This window comes from Silurus meridionalis, chromosome 25 (genome assembly GCF_014805685.1).
Source record: "Silurus meridionalis isolate SWU-2019-XX chromosome 25, ASM1480568v1, whole genome shotgun sequence".
Lineage (NCBI taxonomy): Eukaryota > Metazoa > Chordata > Actinopteri > Siluriformes > Siluridae > Silurus > Silurus meridionalis.
The window spans coordinates 14,028,193-14,044,427 of NC_060908.1; the positions used below are offsets into that span (position 1 = coordinate 14,028,193).

Genomic DNA, 16,235 nt, shown 5'->3' on the forward strand with positions numbered 1-16,235 from the left:
AGCATGTCTGGGAGACGTCAAGAACAAAAACAAAATGAAAAAACTATGGTGCTCTTATAGTTACATTTTTAGCCGTTTAATGTTATCGAATTTTCACATATATTGAAACAGCTGTAAACCTCCTGTATTCCAATTCCCCCACCCCTCAACCATTATATCTTGGAGAAAGCGGGAAAAAGTAAAGCCCTCCATGCTGGACGTTTGTCCGTAGTGGAAAACTCACTTCCATAAATGTTAAGTCTCCTTAAACAAAACATTTGTACGTTTTTGTATGTACACTGTATTAATCTGTTCATAAGCGTCTTTGCTGTTAACGACATTGCGCTATAGCGGGGAATTAATTCTCAGGTTCTTCTCAATGTGAGAAAGTTATAAATGGTGTCCTGCAGACTCAAACTGCATGTAGAAACCACCTGGATTGAGTTCGTGCTCCTCCTGCGCGAGCTGCAGAGTTCCTATGTACGTTCAGTGATCAGACGTCCCCGTTAGTGAGATGTTTCTGCTTCTTGGCTGCCTTTCCTCCACGCTCTCTCCCTCTCTTCTGGCCACGTTTAGCCTCCTCGTGCCTGAACTGATGCCTGAAAACAAGCGGTGGAATTTAAGTGTAATCGCTGTGGATATCATGCTTTGCTCCGCGACGTGTTTAATCTCCGGTCTCACCTGGATTGCCAGCGTCTGCCGCTGTTCCACACCCGACCGAACGACGGAAGCCAGTCGGCGGCAGTGTGAGAGCTGTGGTCGAAGTTGGCGCCTACGCGGTTAGCTGGGAGCTTCTTGAGCTTCTGCTGCTCCTCTGTGAGAATAAAAGACCACCGAATAAACACCTACACCAGGCTTAGAAGTCTGGAAACACCGTTCGAGCCTTAATAGAAAAAAGTAGTTCTCACTGTGTTTAAGAAAATCTTCCAACGAGGGACCGATGTCCTGCGAGTTACCCGCACTCTTATCTTCAGGATCCTCCAGCAGCCACGGAGGCACCGCTCCTACAACACAAACACACACACACGTTCCTACACGAGTCTCCACGAGTCCCCCACCACCACCACCGTCCCTCGTCCAACTCACCGGTGTGAACGTTTCCACTGTCGGCGCAGTCCTTCAAAAGCAAACGGCGACAGGTTAGAGTTTCTCAGAAATCTAAATCGTAAATCTAAGATGCAATGGGTTCTTCCGACGTTACCTGATGGCCGATGAACGTGAGGCCTTGTTCCGGATCGTCCCACTGAATCTGCAGGAAGGGATCTGCACGGCTCGGGCCTGCATGTTCGTTCAGGACGCTGAGGGAACGTCCTTCCTGCTCTGAACCCATGCTACTGAAATACAAGCGTTAAATCCGGCGCAAATCATCCTTTAATGACGTCAAACCAGAACATTTTATAAGGTCAAATACACCAACCAGGCAAAACATTATGACCACTGAGTGAATTCACTGTGGGGTCTGCAGTGGTCAGTATCTTATCAAAAGTGGTGAACCAGCGACAGAGTCACGGGCTGCCGAGGCTCATGATTCAACAGACGAGCTCCTGTAGCTCAAATTTCAGAATAAGAAGGTTAATGCTCGATGGGTTCAGGACTGTTTCGGCAGCAAAAGGGGGACCAACACAATATTAGGCAGGTGGTCATAATGTTGTGCCTGATCAGTGTATGCTGTTTGATTACAGTAAATAAAAATAAACATGAAAATAATCCACTTTTCTCAAATCAGCCACGATCTGTTTGGTGTCTTTAGTTTTGCCCTGGAAATAGTAAACTAATGCCAAGAACAAGGGCAGGAGAACTGTTTTTGTCTCTTCTGCATTTCTAAAGAAAACCCTAGAAAGTCCAAGTTATTAACCGCTGCTTGAAAACAAGACGTCTTGAGCCAATGAAAGAAAGCAAAAAGCCGCATTGAGCGTTTTGCTCATGATGAATAAAATATCAGTGACCAGCTGATCTGGCGAACGTTCTAAAAGCTTTGTGCACACCTGACCGTCATGCTTCTTCACGATCCTGTTCTCAGATTGAATCACTTATAATAATGTCCTGTATGTGACACGATACGGTGAAAGGAGAGCGATTACTTTCCCACACTCGAGATCCTGATGGACCGGTCCGGCACTGATAGGGAAACGTTCATTTCACAACCAATCAATTTTCTCAAAAAAACAAACAAAAACAAAAACACACCCCCCAAAAGGCTGATGGACCACATTTGATTGGGAATCTAGTCTGGATCTCTTACCAGGACGTCTGGTTGTTTTGAGTCTCCGGTTCAGCAGATGGCTGCAGCTCTGGATCAGGCTGGGTTTGATTCAGGAAATGCCAACAGTAACAACCAACATTCATCATACATGGCATTCATCACATTTAAAAACAAACAAACAAACAAACAAACAAAACCCACAATTTTATACTAAAAGTAGCCCATAATTAATTTTTTTTATATATATATATATATATATATATAATTATTTTTCAACACTGAACCCCAGATTTCTGTAGACCATCCGAAAGTGCTATCCACCAGTTTCCTTGTGCTGCAGTTTAATTTTTGATCCGTGTGTGTGTGTGTGTGTGTGTGGTTTGTCAGGCGCTAAAAATTTTAAAATGGTATTAAAAACCTCGGAAACACACATGTGCTCATTTGTGGCTCACATCAGTGCTCTATACACTAAAGTGTGTGCGGACTGCAATTGCGAGAGAAGGTACGGTTTTCATCGCCTTCCAGGAGGGAAACCGCCTCAAAAATCATTTCTTTTTCAATTCCCTTAGCGTGTGATTCGTCATCTCGCTCGGAATAAATAAAGTGTAGCGAAACCGTAAAGCGAAGCCTCGTGTAGGAAATAAGCCGCCGGAATGAAAACGGATGGGCCTACGATATTTAAGAAACATAAAAAACCGTGGATGGAGTGTGTAGGCCACACCGCCAGCTCTCCCAGTGAGATATGGATACAGTCGCTTCATTCCTGGAACACAAACCTCTATGAGAGCCTGAAGAACCTCCAGCCTGTGTAGCTCCTGCGCCCGGATTAATGCGGCTTTCTGGGGAGAAACAGGAAACTCTCAGAAATCGTGTAAAAGACGACAAACGACCAGAGAGAAGAAAAAAAACGTACTTCTTTAATAAGTGTGTCCTCTCGCTCTTCATAGTGTTTGAGAGCTTTCGCAACTTCTTCCTTGAATCTGAAAGCGAAATAAAATCCAAATGCATAAAAGAATGAATAATAAATAAGACGAGGTAAAATTATTCGTCTGCTCTACCGGTCAGTGTCCTGCTCGGTGATGATGAACTTGTCTTTGTGTTTATAGTCTGCTTTGTTCCTCCACCAGAAGGCGTTGGTGTTTTTGCGGTGCTCCTGACTGAAAAGAAACACAGCGTCACACGCCGACTCGCTCTAATCCTCCATCAGGAGATTCACAGTGTGTGAGGTCTTACGTGCTCATGTGCTCCAGCAGTCCTCCGTGGAGCACGGCGACTCTGCCGTCCGTCACGTGTTTGCGCACCTCCGCCTCGCAGCAGTAACACCAAAAGTTCGCTTCGTGCAGCGTGGCATCGAATTTCTCCACCTGCGGACATTTGAGGGTTCGTCGTGCTTCTTTTACCTGCAAACAAAACAAACGGACCGCAACCTTATGTAGATTTATTCATTGATGGAGACTCCAAAGCACTTCGGTACGTCGCTCTGGAAAATCCCACTTTGCTGTTTCTAATAAACTCCACTCTTCTTCTGGATTCGTGCACTGATGGGCGACTTGATATGCTGGAAGTAGTGCACGCACTTTCCCATACTTTAGATCATTCGTTTTTAATGTTGAACCACAGATAAATTTTTGTGAACGAAAAAAACAAAAACATGAGAAACATCAAAGATAAAATATTTTATTAAAAAATATTATTACACTAAAGTTCTATTAAACTTAATGCTTCATGTAAATGTACAAATATTAATCTATTTTATCCATCCATCCATCCCTCTCTTTTCCTCTAATATTGTATACACACTATCTCTATCTATATCCATCCATCTATTCTATCTATCCTATCTAATCCATCCATCCATCTAATCCATCCATCCCATCCCATCTATCTATCCCATCTATCTATCCATCCCATCCATCCATATATATATTCTATCTATTTATCCCACCCATCCATCCATCCATCTATCTAATATGTAATATCCACATATGTGGGATTTAGATTGTTTGTTCTTATTGAAATAAAGTGAGTGAAACTGAAGAGTTTTGTTGTTTATGGACAAGATTTCTCACTGTGTCTCTTCTTATTTCGGCTTCTCCCATTAGGGGGCGCCACAGCGGATCATCCATCTCCATACCCCCCCTGCCCTATACATCTGCCTCTTTCAAACCAACTACCTGCATGTCTTCCCACACCACATCCATGAACCTCCTCCTTGGTCTTCCTCTTTTCCTCCTTCCTGGTGTCTACATCCTCAGCATTCTCCTACTGATATACCCCATGTCCCTCCTCTACACATGTTCAAACCATCTCAATCTCACCACCTCACCTTGTCTTCAAAACGTCCTACATGCGCTGTCCCTCTAATAAACTCATGTCTTTTAGTTAATTTCGTCTTATTGTATGTTTAACACTATATTCTTCAAACCAGGCTGCGTTTTGACTAGAAAATATACTGAGAAAGTTATTGAGAAACAGAACATTACTTGTGACGTAAACACATGAATAACCATCACTATCACAACACTCCTGTTTCACTGGACCAAAAGTGCTTTCCGGCATGTTGTTCAGTGGCCCTTTCGCTTTACGGCATGTTGTTGATGTGCTGCTTACACAAATTCAGCAAACACATTCCTTATAATATTTCCGTTGAAATACGGTGATCTAAATCTCGATGATTAAATCTTAGACCTTTAGAACGATATATTACAGTTCGTCATCATTACTCAAGTCCCCGTTCATTGTATCTACCTGTAAACAAAGAACCGTTACCTTCTCCAGAAACTTCACCACGACTACTCTCAGCTTGCTCTGGTGGCTTTTCCCGTAGATGTGACCTTTTCCGGAGAAATCCGTTTGTCTGCATATAGAACAATAAAACGCCCCCATTTTCTCCACAAGCTCACAGTAGCGTCTCGGGTTAGCAAAACTTCATCTTCATCTGCGGTAATAAAAAAAAAAAAAAATGAGTCGATAGCAGACGGGCAGGTGATATCAGCGCCCTCTAGTGGCCCGGATGAACGCGGAGATATTAAATAGCAGTTACTTACTGCCACCTGCTGGATTCTCACTGAACTGCACGATCATCTCTGTGTAATAATTTTTTTTGTTTTTAATCAATAAAAATCCAAAAGCAGGAATCCTGTGGAACTAAACAAACACTCTTTGCAATCATATTTTGTCATTTTATCCTCAAATCATTTAATCTTTAACCCTGAGTAATGGTAACAAGAACACCCAGACCATGTGCTGATAATTGTGTATTTTTTTTCAAGACAAATACATACATAAAGCATAAGTGACACAGCAAGTTAGAAATATTACACACAACAAAATGAGAAACAAACCAAGTGCACACAATCACAAAAAAGTGCCCAAATTATTTCTTTTTTCATCTTTCCGGCTGCTGAGATAGGAGATGGATCACAACTCAAATAGTGCTTGGATCATATCTGTAAGGAAGAGAGGAAGAAAAATGAAAAATAAACATAGAAAGAAATGAAAACTCAGGATTCAGGACGCCAGTGTGAGAACCTGACCTGGGTAGTTCATGCTCCTCTTCAGCATTCGGAACGAGTCGCCCGTGAGCGTGTGGATCTCGTTCCTCAGTCTCCTGCGACCTTCCAGCGTCAGGTGCCACAGGCAGGACTTCCTCTTCCCATCGCCGTTCACCTGCTGCGGCGTCTTTCTGAAGCTGTTGCTGAAACACAGGTTGTGGCGGATGGTGTTTTTCCAGCCGTCGGGCGCCGTTAGGAAGAAAGGGAAGTGCTCTCTGGAACAAAGAGAGAAAAAGTTCAGGGTCAAAAAGAGGTTCTCAAAGGCTTCATTTTGAAGTCTAACTGTATACAAGGATCCTTGAACTAGTGTCTGTTACAGGGCAAAAACCTGTGATTAAAAAACAAAACCCTGAATATGCAAATGGATGATGTTTCTATTAAAATATTGGTGTGTCCTGGTCTTGTCTCCAGCATGGATGTAGTTGAGACGTTGAACTATTAGATTGTGAGTCTCTGTTGCAGCTGATTTCTGTTTGTTAGCAAAGTAAATGCAATTGTTACTGTACATAAGTTTTTTCCAAATTTCCATTTGGGGACACTTGACCTTCACTACATATCAAAATCAAATCTTTTACTTTTTACTACTACATTTGCTGAGATTTTGGGATTGACGAGGATTAGAAATGAGAGGGACGGCGCATGTAGGACATTTTGGAGACGAGGTGAGATTGAGATGGTTTGGACATGTGCAGAGGAGGGACATGGGGTATATCAGTAGGAGAATGCTGAGGATGGAACCACCAGGAAGGAGGAAAAGAGAAAGACCAAAGAGGAGGTTTATGGATGTAGTGATGGAAGACATGCAGGTAGTTGGTTTGAAGGAGGCAGATGTAGAGGACGGGGGGGGTATGGAGACGGATGATCCGCTGTAGCGGCCCATAACTGGAGCAACCGAAAGAACAACATTTCGTTCCTTTTTATTTAAGAGCGGATAAAAACTGGTCAAACACGCAGTAAACCACCAATCAGAACATTTAGAGAGGAATAAATGATTGAAGAAACTCCTGACTCGAACTCACCACAACATCAGTGGCCTCGTTTGCGTGATTTTTTGAAGTAGTTGAAAAGAAGGTTTTGGGCTCATGATCATTTTTAATAGAAACCAATGAGTGTTTGACTCAGTAATATTTTTTTTGGTGATCATTTTGCTTACAGGTTTCTATGTGTTTATGCTGCGGCTGTGTGACGTCAAATAAGGAAGAAAATAGGCGAGGTGATTTTCCCCCTCATGCTAAAAGGGTATTGAGTGTCCTGAGGAACCTCTTCGTTCACCTGGTAAAGTTGTAGATCTGCTGGACGTTCAGACTGCCGGAGCGGCTGCTGCTCAGCGCCATGGCTATGAGGATGCAGTAGTTGACAGGAGGCCGAGGCCATGCACCGCTCTTCAGGTTGCGGCTGTCCTGAAGGACCCTCTGCAGCCTCCTGCTCTGAGCCAGGCCCAGCCTGTGCGACGAAGCCTCCTTGGGGGCACGACCCCTCCGGGTAGATTTTGTCTTCCGGCAGATCGCCACGTCCTCAGAGGAAGCGTCGTCGTCTGTGAGCTTGAATGACAAAACGAGTGTTGCTTCTATAAAGTGCTATTTGGGGGGAGAAACAATACAAGGAGGCAAAATTCTTGCAACTGAAACGTACTCTACGAAATCCAGAGAAGAATCTGTGATTACGCAGATCGGTCTGGAATGTTTACATTTTGTGAAGCTGGTAGAAACCACAAACGCTTTCAAATCATTCTTCATCTTCTAGTTATTAGTCTTACACTTCTAATGAATCCATGCAAACCAGAAAAACATTTGAAAAAATGAGTCCACCTATAAACCATGTCAAATCAGACGATGCATTCCAGAAGTTTCTACGTCTACAGTAACCAGTCAAAATGAGGAGTAAGGAAACCACGATAAAAAGGGGGGGGTTTTTCTTTTTTAGATCTGACCTGATATTCACTCGACAGCGATGCGTCATGCAGCGATTCATCCAGACAGGTTTCATCAGACAACGACAAAAGATGCAGGTCCTGTCCGGGTGCAGCAGGGGCAGGACCTGACGCAGATCTCTCAGTTGTTAGCTTTTGAAACGCTGTTTTTTTGTCTCTCACCGGGTATTTGATTGGGCAGGCCAGACAGGGGTTCACCATCAACCACAGATTTGGCTGTACTACAGCTTCTGGAACATAATAGAAATCATCAAAGTTGAGTGTAACACACGAGGGCGTGTCTGCATTTGCCCAACAATATTAGTATCTTTATATTGCTGTCTACATGAACTTCAGAATTGTCCAATTGTTCATGTACACACCATTGTAAAGAGTATTTCTGAAATCCTGTCCGACAGGAATATTTGCACCATTGCATTGCTTTAGAAATAACTTGCTTCGTATTTATACAGGTGGTTGTCATTTTTCTAGAAGACGGACCATTTCTAGAACTTTTAATTCAATTCATTTCTATAGCACTTTTAACAATGGACATGGTCTCAAATCAGTTTTACAGATATAAAGTGGTTCAATGAGGTGGTATCACAGTTTTAAAAACTAATAGTGCTAGTCTGACCATGTGCATGACTACGTCTTCGGTTTCACCATAAACAGCAGGTCAGAACAAAGAACAAACTAAATTCTGCGTGAAACTGGAGAAATTTACCACAGAGACGTTGAACATGACATAAGGCAATGTTGCAACGAGTCGTTTGAGGCGTTTCGTGTGGCACGCGTGCTTCAAGAAAGGAAGAACATCACTGGAAGACGACGGGAGATCATGAAGATCGTCACCGAGCTCAACCCCCGAAAACATCGAAACCATTCAGCAACTTGCGCATGATGATCGTTGGAGAACAATCCACATAATCTCACTTCCGCACCCACCCTACTCACAAATTTGGGCTCATGAGGACTTGGCTCTCTTTCCAAAGATGAAGATCCAGCTTAAAGGTAATTGTTTTGACACCACTGCAGAGATCCAGAAAATCGAAAATAATATTTCCAGAAGATGTTCTAGAAGTGGCAGAAAAGCTGCATGTGCTGCATTGCTGTGCAAGGGGACTATTTGAAAGGGGATTGTGTGTAAACTCTAACCCTGAGATGGTATGAGGAAGAACCCTTGAGAGGAACCCAAAAGGGAAACTATCCCCATCTTGGTGGCACCAATTGTCCATTCTTTACAGTTTTATCGTTGTTGAGGTGTTCAGTGATACTGTAGGTGGTTATATGCAACCTGTGGTCCTGAGCCATTTTAGAGGACTGTTGATATTAATTACAATTCAAATCCATCTTCAAAGTTCTTGAGTTGCTCAGTAACTTCGTGGATCTTGATGGGGAACCATCCCCAGCTGCACAGAGGAGTCTCCACCGTCAGAGCAATTAGTGTGTTCCCCCCATAACTGCACTCCAACCAAATCATTTGGTAAACATACCAAAAATACATGGTAAATAATTTTATGACTCTTCATTCAGCAAACAATGATAAAACCAAAAAAAAGGAAAACCAGGATTATCTACTACACCTTTCCCCCCAGCAGGGTTTTTCTGGTGAAGTTCTTCAGGTAAAGTTCTTCTGGAGATTCGGGCATAATGCCATTGTGCCAAATACTGTTCATTCCTCTTCTCATCTGTAAACAAATGTCCATGAATAAACAACAAAACATCACCAACCCCATTCATTTTGGCAATGTATATCACTTTCTTTTTTTAAATACCCTGATAAAACTGGTCTGTGGTTGTGGTCAGGTTGATCTCCTCATTCATGTCCCAATCATGGAGACCAGTGGTCAAGTGGAGGTCCAGAAATTTCTCGCTAGCTCGCAGTTTAAGAAACATCTTTCTTTTTTTTCTACATGCATTGACTTGGTTGAAGCAATTAAACATTTTCAGGAATAAATGAAAGCCAAACGTGGTCTAAGTGTTCACACCAGGTGTCTGCAATCACCACCATTTAACGAGTAAGGAGACTTTTTTACCTGGCTTCGTTTCAGATGAGAAAAAAATGCTAGAATTGAATCACATTAGGGAGGTGAAACAGTGCCAGAAATATCATAATTTCTTAGTATTTGTCAGCTAACATTAAGAAATTTTAAACTTGATATGTTAAAACTATTGTCCAAAGTTCTCATCAAAAATACACCTACATTTTTATCCTGGTCAAGGTTGCAATGGATTCTGAATGGTTGTAAGGCGAAAATACACCACATGCACAAAGCTAGTTCATTACAAAACAGCATCCCTGCTGGAAAACAATCGAATGGTTTCCATTACAAATCCCATTAAAAATAATGTTGTGCCTAATGGTCCCTATTAGTGTCCACTAAACACCAGCATACAGTATAAAGTTTCCAATGGTTGGTCCATAATGGTATCAAATGGTACAAAATTAACATTAAAGAACCACAGGAACGGTTCAAATCAAACTTCCACAAGATGATGAGTTTTCCAATAGCTTCAACTGAAACCTCTCAACCATACAGGGTTAAAAATGGATGCTAGCGTGTGGCACTTCATGCACTAGTAAGTGGCCTATTAATGACAGGTCACGGGCAAGTCCAGAGACCGCTAATCAAGATGGCAGACAACAGTGTTAGTCCGTGCGTAATGAAGTTTCCTGTGAATGAAGGCGTAAGCACTCTCAGATCTACAGAAGGTGTCAAGAACAGTACGGTGATTAGATGCTCAGTAAGACATTTGAATGGCGTTTGAAAGACGGCCGTACGTCCATCAGTGACGATCTCAGTCATGGTGGTTCCCTGATGGCAAAGTGAAGCAGGCCGTCCAAGGATGGTTCAGGCATACAACCGACAAATCTTTCTATGCCGAAACCCTCCAGTCGTTAGTTAAACACGGGGATGAGTGTATAAATGTAACGGGGGTACGTCTTAACATAAATGCAGTTTCCAATGCGTGAAATTTGTTTTTTTTATAACTCACAAGTCCCAGTTTGACTTGAACGCCCCTTGAAGTATATACTGAGGGTATTTAATAAGATATAAACACACCAAGCACATTTTAATATTTATTATTCAATCGGTTTACAGTTCAACATTACTTAACTAATTAATAACCATTATTTAGAAAGAATAGTTTGTATTAAAATGATTAAGGAAAAATGAACAAGAAAAAAACACCATTTTTAATAAGGCTTATTTTAAGGAATTCCTAACTTAAAAACTAGCTCAAGTCTCGATTTAAAAAAAAAAAAAAAATGAACCTATTCACCACAGTTGATATTTGTGAAAGGTATAGTGTAATATAATGTAATTGAGCTGATTTCTGAACGTGATGTTCTACTCTTCGCTAGGGGACAGCAAGACGATGATGATACCGATTAGCAGGACAAACATCGCCACAGACAGAATGGATGTGATCACCACCATCGCTGCACTGCGTCCCGTGAAGCCCAAATCGACGTCTCTGTAGTTGACTGCTGCTTAAAAAAACACGGATGTATATTAATTGCGAGTCTTTGTGTCATCGTACTTTTTAGCTCACATCACAGTTAAGTGCTTTGAGGCCTTACCTGTTCTTGTATACACTATTACAGATGTGCTTTTGTTCACTCCAATCTTATAGTTAATCCTAAATAAACACACAGCATAAGTAAGTTTTAACATGTTAGGTTCATGTTGAAGGTTTACACACAAAGACACTCACTTGTATTGTGTGCCATTAGTGAGGTTCATCAGCTGGTAGCCGATGTTTCTGCTGACTGCGGTTGATCCTTGCATGTCGCCGATGTAGACACAGCTTGAAACCATGAAAATGTTGGTCAAGATGTCTGTCAATACCAAAGATCTTAAGTGAAACTCAATATCACTACATAATCAAATGTTGATTAAGTTGTGTTTGTATTAAGCATTGTGTCAGTGTACAGGCAGGATTATTCACCATGAGGAAAGAAATATAAAACTTTTAAACATATGAACATCCTCATCAACATGTGCTGAAGGTCTGCGGGCTGAAACATCTTTTATGAAACCAGAGAAAAAACAGTCTGGTCTGAGCTGACAGGATGTTTCAAGACTAGTTTTGTAACACACCAACAGATGGCAGCACAACACTGCACGCACAGTCACAGGGAGCACCGACCTTCATAAATCAGTGTGTCAAAGGACATCATCCTGTGTACATCAAAAGCTGTGCAACTGGTGATAATTTGACTACGTGTACACTCTGTCACTGAGCTCTCCTTACAAGTGAGTGAACATGAACCCACCCTAATCGGCAGATCCGGCTCCTGCGGACTTTACCCTCTTCCTGAAGATGAAATCCGGCTCAAATGTCGCCGTTTTGACACCATTGCGGACCTCCAGCGTGAATCGCAGAAGGTGCTTGACACGCTTTGAATTAATCGCTCTATTGCTGTGCATTGGGGACTATTTTAAAGGTGATAGTGTGATACGAAATTGTAAAGAAAGTAAAAAAAAAAAAGCATTTCTCACAAACATGGTGAGCAGCAAATTAAAAAAAAACACAACATCAAACCATGATGGGGATGACCTTCAACAGCTAAAAAGCACATCATTTTTAACTTCCAGTCATCCAAGAAAATCTCAACCAAACTAAAAAACTGAAGACTGGAGAAAGTGATTTGTCTTTAACCGTCCAGTTTGGAGGAGTCTGTACCCCTGATATTCATGATTCTTGCTCTTGTTCTGGGTTGACAGGAGTGGCTATGATTTGTTACAGCTGTAATGTTTCTATTATCATTTTTGACACAAGACTCTTTGCTTAATCAACTCAGTTTATGTGAAAAGACTCTGTTACTCTCAACACACTGATCTATTAAAATAATGATATTAATGAGTCAAACAATAATTGATTTCTGTTACAATGATCATGAGCCCAAAACCTTCTTTTCAACTATAAAAATAAATTGCGCAAACGAGGCCTCGTGTGTCATGGCGAGTTCGAGTCAGGAGTTTATTCCATCATTTATTCCTCTCTAAATGTTCTGCTTGTTGTTGAACTGATGCTGAATGCTGGTTCTAAACAGATCTCGACCCTGATTGGTGGCTTGCTTTTTTTGACCAGTTATGTTTTTATCCACTCATAAATAAAAATGACTTTTATCTCTTGCTAAATCAGTAAGATATTTGACTTTGACATGTAGTGAAGTTATAGTAAATGTCTCCCCAAATGGAAATACTTCAGTACTTACAAGTACAGATACGTGAAAAAAAGCTACTTATGTACAGTAACAATTTACATTGACTCTGACTGTAGACAATACGCACAGCTTTTATTGTTGTTGTAATCCTGGTACTCTAGGTCCACGTTCTTTCCAGCGTAGGTGCATGGTGGCAAACTTAGCAGCAAAGAGTCGAAGAATCGTCCGGTGATGACTGCGTTTTCGCCCGACAACACGCTCAGTGGAAAATCTGCACCATGAACCAATTCACAAAACACACTATTGTTCAGTTACAAGAAGCAACATAATAATACTGACTAGATCTTTAAAACCATATTGTTATGTATCTCTCTATAAATGCTTTACAGCTTCAAATGTCTAACACCAGCTTGTCTTGTCTTACCTTGTGCATGGATCAGGGACACTAATCCCCCCATGATGAGGAGCACAGCCAGCATGTCTGCTTTCAATGTAGTTTTTGTAAATCCTTGATTAAACAGATCACTGATAACGGATGAGCCTGATCGAGCCTGTGGAAGGGGCATACGTAATGGACAGGCAAACAGGTTTCACCAGGTATATCTGTAACTACACCTCTTTCAGCATACACACCCTGACGATGGACACTGCACAACAAAATCCACCTTAACTGACATGGTGGCACTGTTTACACTCAACTCAAGTTTGAAAGACATGTTTCATTCAGTGCTGACAGCAAATCAAAGACATTCTCACGATCTCACAGTTTTTTGTTACATACACTTAAACATTATATACATATATACACAGTATATAATTTATTTTCTTTAATAAACTTAACAGACATAACTTTAAAACTACCTGCCTTGGGTACTTGTTGTCTCGCCCAGATCCTTACACTTGCCCATTTTTCCTACTTTGAACATGTCGACTTTGAAAACTGTTCATTGAAAGATTGATGTAATTTACTTCACCGGTTGGCGGTTTTAATGCTGTGGGTCATCGGTGTACAGAAATGTGTCAGTTTCTACTAAAATGAATCATTTGAATCGGTTCATCACTAAGAGTCGACTCTTTTTCAGTCTGCTTGCTATACATTCTTTTTGCTTTATGCAATTTTGTAATCTTACAAGTACTATTAAGTTTTAATTGTTTAAAATGATAATCATACACACATTATAAGCAAACATCATGTCCTTTCTATAACATCATTCCAGTGTTTTATTCCTTCCCAAATGCACATAAAACTGTAAATCAAAGCCCTGATTTACGTCACGCCAGAGACCTGTGTCATGTTGCTTTGCATTATACCTGAGTGCTCTCTAGTGGATGAGGATGTGAACACATTTGAAAGCGAAAAAAAAAAGCCAGTCTCCGGCGCTATATTATAGGATACATCTACTAGTTTAAGTTTATTTCTATAGCACTTTTTACAATTGTCTCAAAGCAGCTTTACAGAACTTTTAGACCAACACAAACTCCTCCATGCCATTAAACATTCAAAGAGGTCCAATGTCTAAACTCTACATGAAGATGAATCCGAATGGCGCTGGTACGTCTCTAGATGGTTTGGGATGTTTGCGTACATCTACTTCTTTGAAGGTCCATAATCTTCATTGGATAGAGTGAGAGAAGCAGTGGAGAATAGTTAATGATATTAACAAGCACAAGTTGATAAATGTGCATTTGATCAGATGAATGAAGATGATCTAAAGACTATGAAATAAAGCCGAACTGTGTATCTGTTCAGTTATTAACAATCAGCTGCATGATTACAAAAATATATTACAATAAAACATGACGGTGGATAATTTAATAAGTGCACATCAAAACAATAATTCAACACAATGAGCAGAAACTGATCTCAGACACACAGAACCTCAAATGTAATTAGGTGGGCTGATTAGGGGCAACAAGGAACAGGATGAATGATTAGTGACAGGTGATGATCATGTGATCATCAGGGGTATAATGGGGACTGTATTCTAGTACTGATTTTGGCCTAATCCTGACAATGTTGCACAATATGGGCCGCATGTTAGCAGCTTTTTCTACACAAAATGTCAATATTAAAAGTATTAGCAGTGTCATGTGTTAAAGATAGCGAATGCAAATGAAGATTAATGTGATTAGGGGCCAAAATAACACTTATAAAGAACAATAATTTATTCTTTCTTACCACATTATCTGTGTAAAGCTGCTTCGAGACATAGTCCATTGTTAAAAGCGCTATACAAATAAAAATTGATGGAAAAAATTATTTAAATTGAATTGATGTTTATTAAATCAAGAGACAAGACAAAACCAAATATGGTAAAAAAAAATAAACAAGTGTGTGTCAGTCGATCAGCAAACAAGATCGAGAAACCAGAACGAGATAAAAAAAAAAGGGAAATCAAAACACAGAACTGATGCATGGTAAAAGGCAGAGAACAAAGTTGACTGAACGTATACTTCACATTGAGCTGAATCCTTTGAGTGGATGAGTGTGTAACTCTAAACAGGTGTGACTAATCAATATGAGGGTGATTGTGAATGTGCAAGTGTGTTCTAGGAGTTGGAATTTGGGGCAGCCATGTTTGAAAGCCACAGTGTCTGATGGGAAATGTTGTCCAAGTCCAGTATTGACCTTAACAAAGGAAATTACATATTTTTCACCCTAAATAAACCTACAAACAAAATACATAATGCAAATAAAAATATTTGATTTGTTTTAACTACATGCTATATAGCAGTAGACATCTCCCAGTCTACATCAATGGAACTGAGGTATAGAGGGTCTCCAGCTTTAAATTCTTGAAAGTTCACATCTCTGAGGGTCTGTCCTGGCACCAGAACACTTCAGCTCGAGTTAGGAAGGCACAAAAACGCCTGAACTTCTTGAGAAGTCTTAAGAAACCTTATCTGTCCCCAGGGATTCTAACGAGTTTTTATCACTGCATCATCGCAAGCATCCTGACCAACTCCATCACTGTATGGTACGGAGCCTCCACTGTGTGTGAACGCAAAGCCCTGCAAAGGCTGGTCAAAACCGCCCGACGCATCACTGGCACCCAACTACCTGCTATTGAACACCTTCACCACAGCAGATGTCTGTGCAGAGCTCACAACATTATCAAGGACTCTTCACATCCCAGTCACAAACTGTTTAACCTCCTTCCATCAAAAAGGAGATACTGGAACATACGCACGACAGCTTTTTTCCATCCACCATCACCCTACTGAACTCTACACTACATCATTAGATCACTGTATAAACACTGTATATAAATTCTGTACAGTTGTCTATCTATCTATCTATCTATCTATCTATCTATCTATCTATCTATCTATCTATCTATCTATCTATCTATCTATCTACAGGTTAAGGTTCAGAAATGCAATTATACTTTATTGCTTGTATATACAAAC

General features: G+C 40.8%; 3 protein-coding genes across 9 annotated transcripts; all 3 read right to left on the reverse strand.

The window, feature by feature from the left end:
• Nucleotides 1-60: 60 nt before the first annotated feature.
• On the reverse strand, nucleotides 61-5,168 carry cenatac (centrosomal AT-AC splicing factor). 2 transcript variants are annotated; one of them, XM_046839950.1, is made up of 11 exons: nucleotides 4,952-5,168; nucleotides 3,416-3,582; nucleotides 3,241-3,339; nucleotides 3,096-3,162; nucleotides 2,959-3,021; nucleotides 2,222-2,280; nucleotides 1,181-1,310; nucleotides 1,066-1,096; nucleotides 888-983; nucleotides 661-793; nucleotides 61-578 (listed from the first exon to the last, which is right to left on the reverse strand). In XM_046839950.1, the coding sequence occupies exons 1-11, from the start codon at nucleotides 5,066-5,068 to the stop codon at nucleotides 473-475; spliced, it is 1,068 nt and encodes a 355-aa protein (XP_046695906.1). In that variant the 5' UTR covers nucleotides 5,069-5,168; the 3' UTR covers nucleotides 61-472. The 2 variants fall into 2 exon arrangements, with proteins under 2 accessions (XP_046695906.1, XP_046695905.1); XM_046839949.1 differs by having other exon boundaries at nucleotides 1,181-1,313; nucleotides 4,952-5,167.
• Nucleotides 5,169-5,426: 258 nt separating this feature from the next.
• foxr1 (forkhead box R1) lies at nucleotides 5,427-9,648 on the reverse strand. Of its 3 annotated transcripts, none has more exons than XM_046839947.1 (6): nucleotides 9,424-9,648; nucleotides 9,232-9,336; nucleotides 7,667-7,893; nucleotides 7,009-7,313; nucleotides 5,719-5,951; nucleotides 5,427-5,631 (listed from the first exon to the last, which is right to left on the reverse strand). In XM_046839947.1, exons 1-6 carry the CDS (start codon nucleotides 9,590-9,592, stop codon nucleotides 5,603-5,605), a joined length of 1,068 nt encoding a protein of 355 aa, XP_046695903.1. In that variant the 5' UTR covers nucleotides 9,593-9,648; the 3' UTR covers nucleotides 5,427-5,602. The 3 variants fall into 3 exon arrangements, with proteins under 3 accessions (XP_046695903.1, XP_046695902.1, XP_046695904.1); XM_046839946.1 differs by having other exon boundaries at nucleotides 7,667-7,896; nucleotides 9,424-9,640; XM_046839948.1 differs by having other exon boundaries at nucleotides 7,009-7,277; nucleotides 7,667-7,896; nucleotides 9,424-9,636.
• Nucleotides 9,649-10,717: 1,069 nt separating this feature from the next.
• Nucleotides 10,718-15,343, reverse strand: zgc:194948 (uncharacterized protein LOC796981 homolog). Of its 4 annotated transcripts, none has more exons than XM_046839349.1 (7): nucleotides 15,004-15,250; nucleotides 14,136-14,435; nucleotides 13,249-13,375; nucleotides 12,952-13,095; nucleotides 11,369-11,492; nucleotides 11,235-11,293; nucleotides 10,718-11,144 (listed from the first exon to the last, which is right to left on the reverse strand). In XM_046839349.1, exons 2-7 carry the CDS (start codon nucleotides 14,169-14,171, stop codon nucleotides 11,002-11,004), a joined length of 633 nt encoding a protein of 210 aa, XP_046695305.1. In that variant the 5' UTR covers nucleotides 14,172-14,435; nucleotides 15,004-15,250; the 3' UTR covers nucleotides 10,718-11,001. The 4 variants fall into 4 exon arrangements, with proteins under 4 accessions (XP_046695305.1, XP_046695306.1, XP_046695307.1 ...); XM_046839350.1 differs by having other exon boundaries at nucleotides 10,718-11,141; nucleotides 15,004-15,248; XM_046839351.1 differs by lacking the exons at nucleotides 14,136-14,435; nucleotides 15,004-15,250 and adding an exon at nucleotides 15,284-15,343.
• Nucleotides 15,344-16,235: the final 892 nt, after the last annotated feature.

Coding starts and splice junctions, on each gene's coding strand:
- cenatac (XM_046839949.1), bottom strand. CDS start 5,068: ATGGGGGCGTTTTATTGTTCTATATGCAGACAAACGGATTTCTCCGGA. Junction 3,163..3,240: donor ACCGAGCAGGACACTGACCG/GTAGAGCAGACG, acceptor TTTCGCTTTCAG/ATTCAAGGAAGAAGTTGCGA. Junction 3,022..3,095: donor AGGACACACTTATTAAAGAA/GTACGTTTTTTT, acceptor GTTTCTCCCCAG/AAAGCCGCATTAATCCGGGC.
- foxr1 (XM_046839946.1), bottom strand. CDS start 9,592: ATGTTTAATTGCTTCAACCAAGTCAATGCATGTAGAAAAAAAAGAAAG. Junction 7,314..7,666: donor CGCTGTCGAGTGAATATCAG/GTCAGATCTAAA, acceptor CCCCCCAAATAG/CACTTTATAGAAGCAACACT. Junction 5,632..5,718: donor GAGGAGCATGAACTACCCAG/GTCAGGTTCTCA, acceptor TCTTCCTTACAG/ATATGATCCAAGCACTATTT.
- zgc:194948 (XM_046839349.1), bottom strand. CDS start 14,171: ATGTGTTCACATCCTCATCCACTAGAGAGCACTCAG. Junction 13,096..13,248: donor GTCCCTGATCCATGCACAAG/GTAAGACAAGAC, acceptor TTCATGGTGCAG/ATTTTCCACTGAGCGTGTTG. Junction 11,294..11,368: donor ACTAATGGCACACAATACAA/GTGAGTGTCTTT, acceptor GTGTTTATTTAG/GATTAACTATAAGATTGGAG.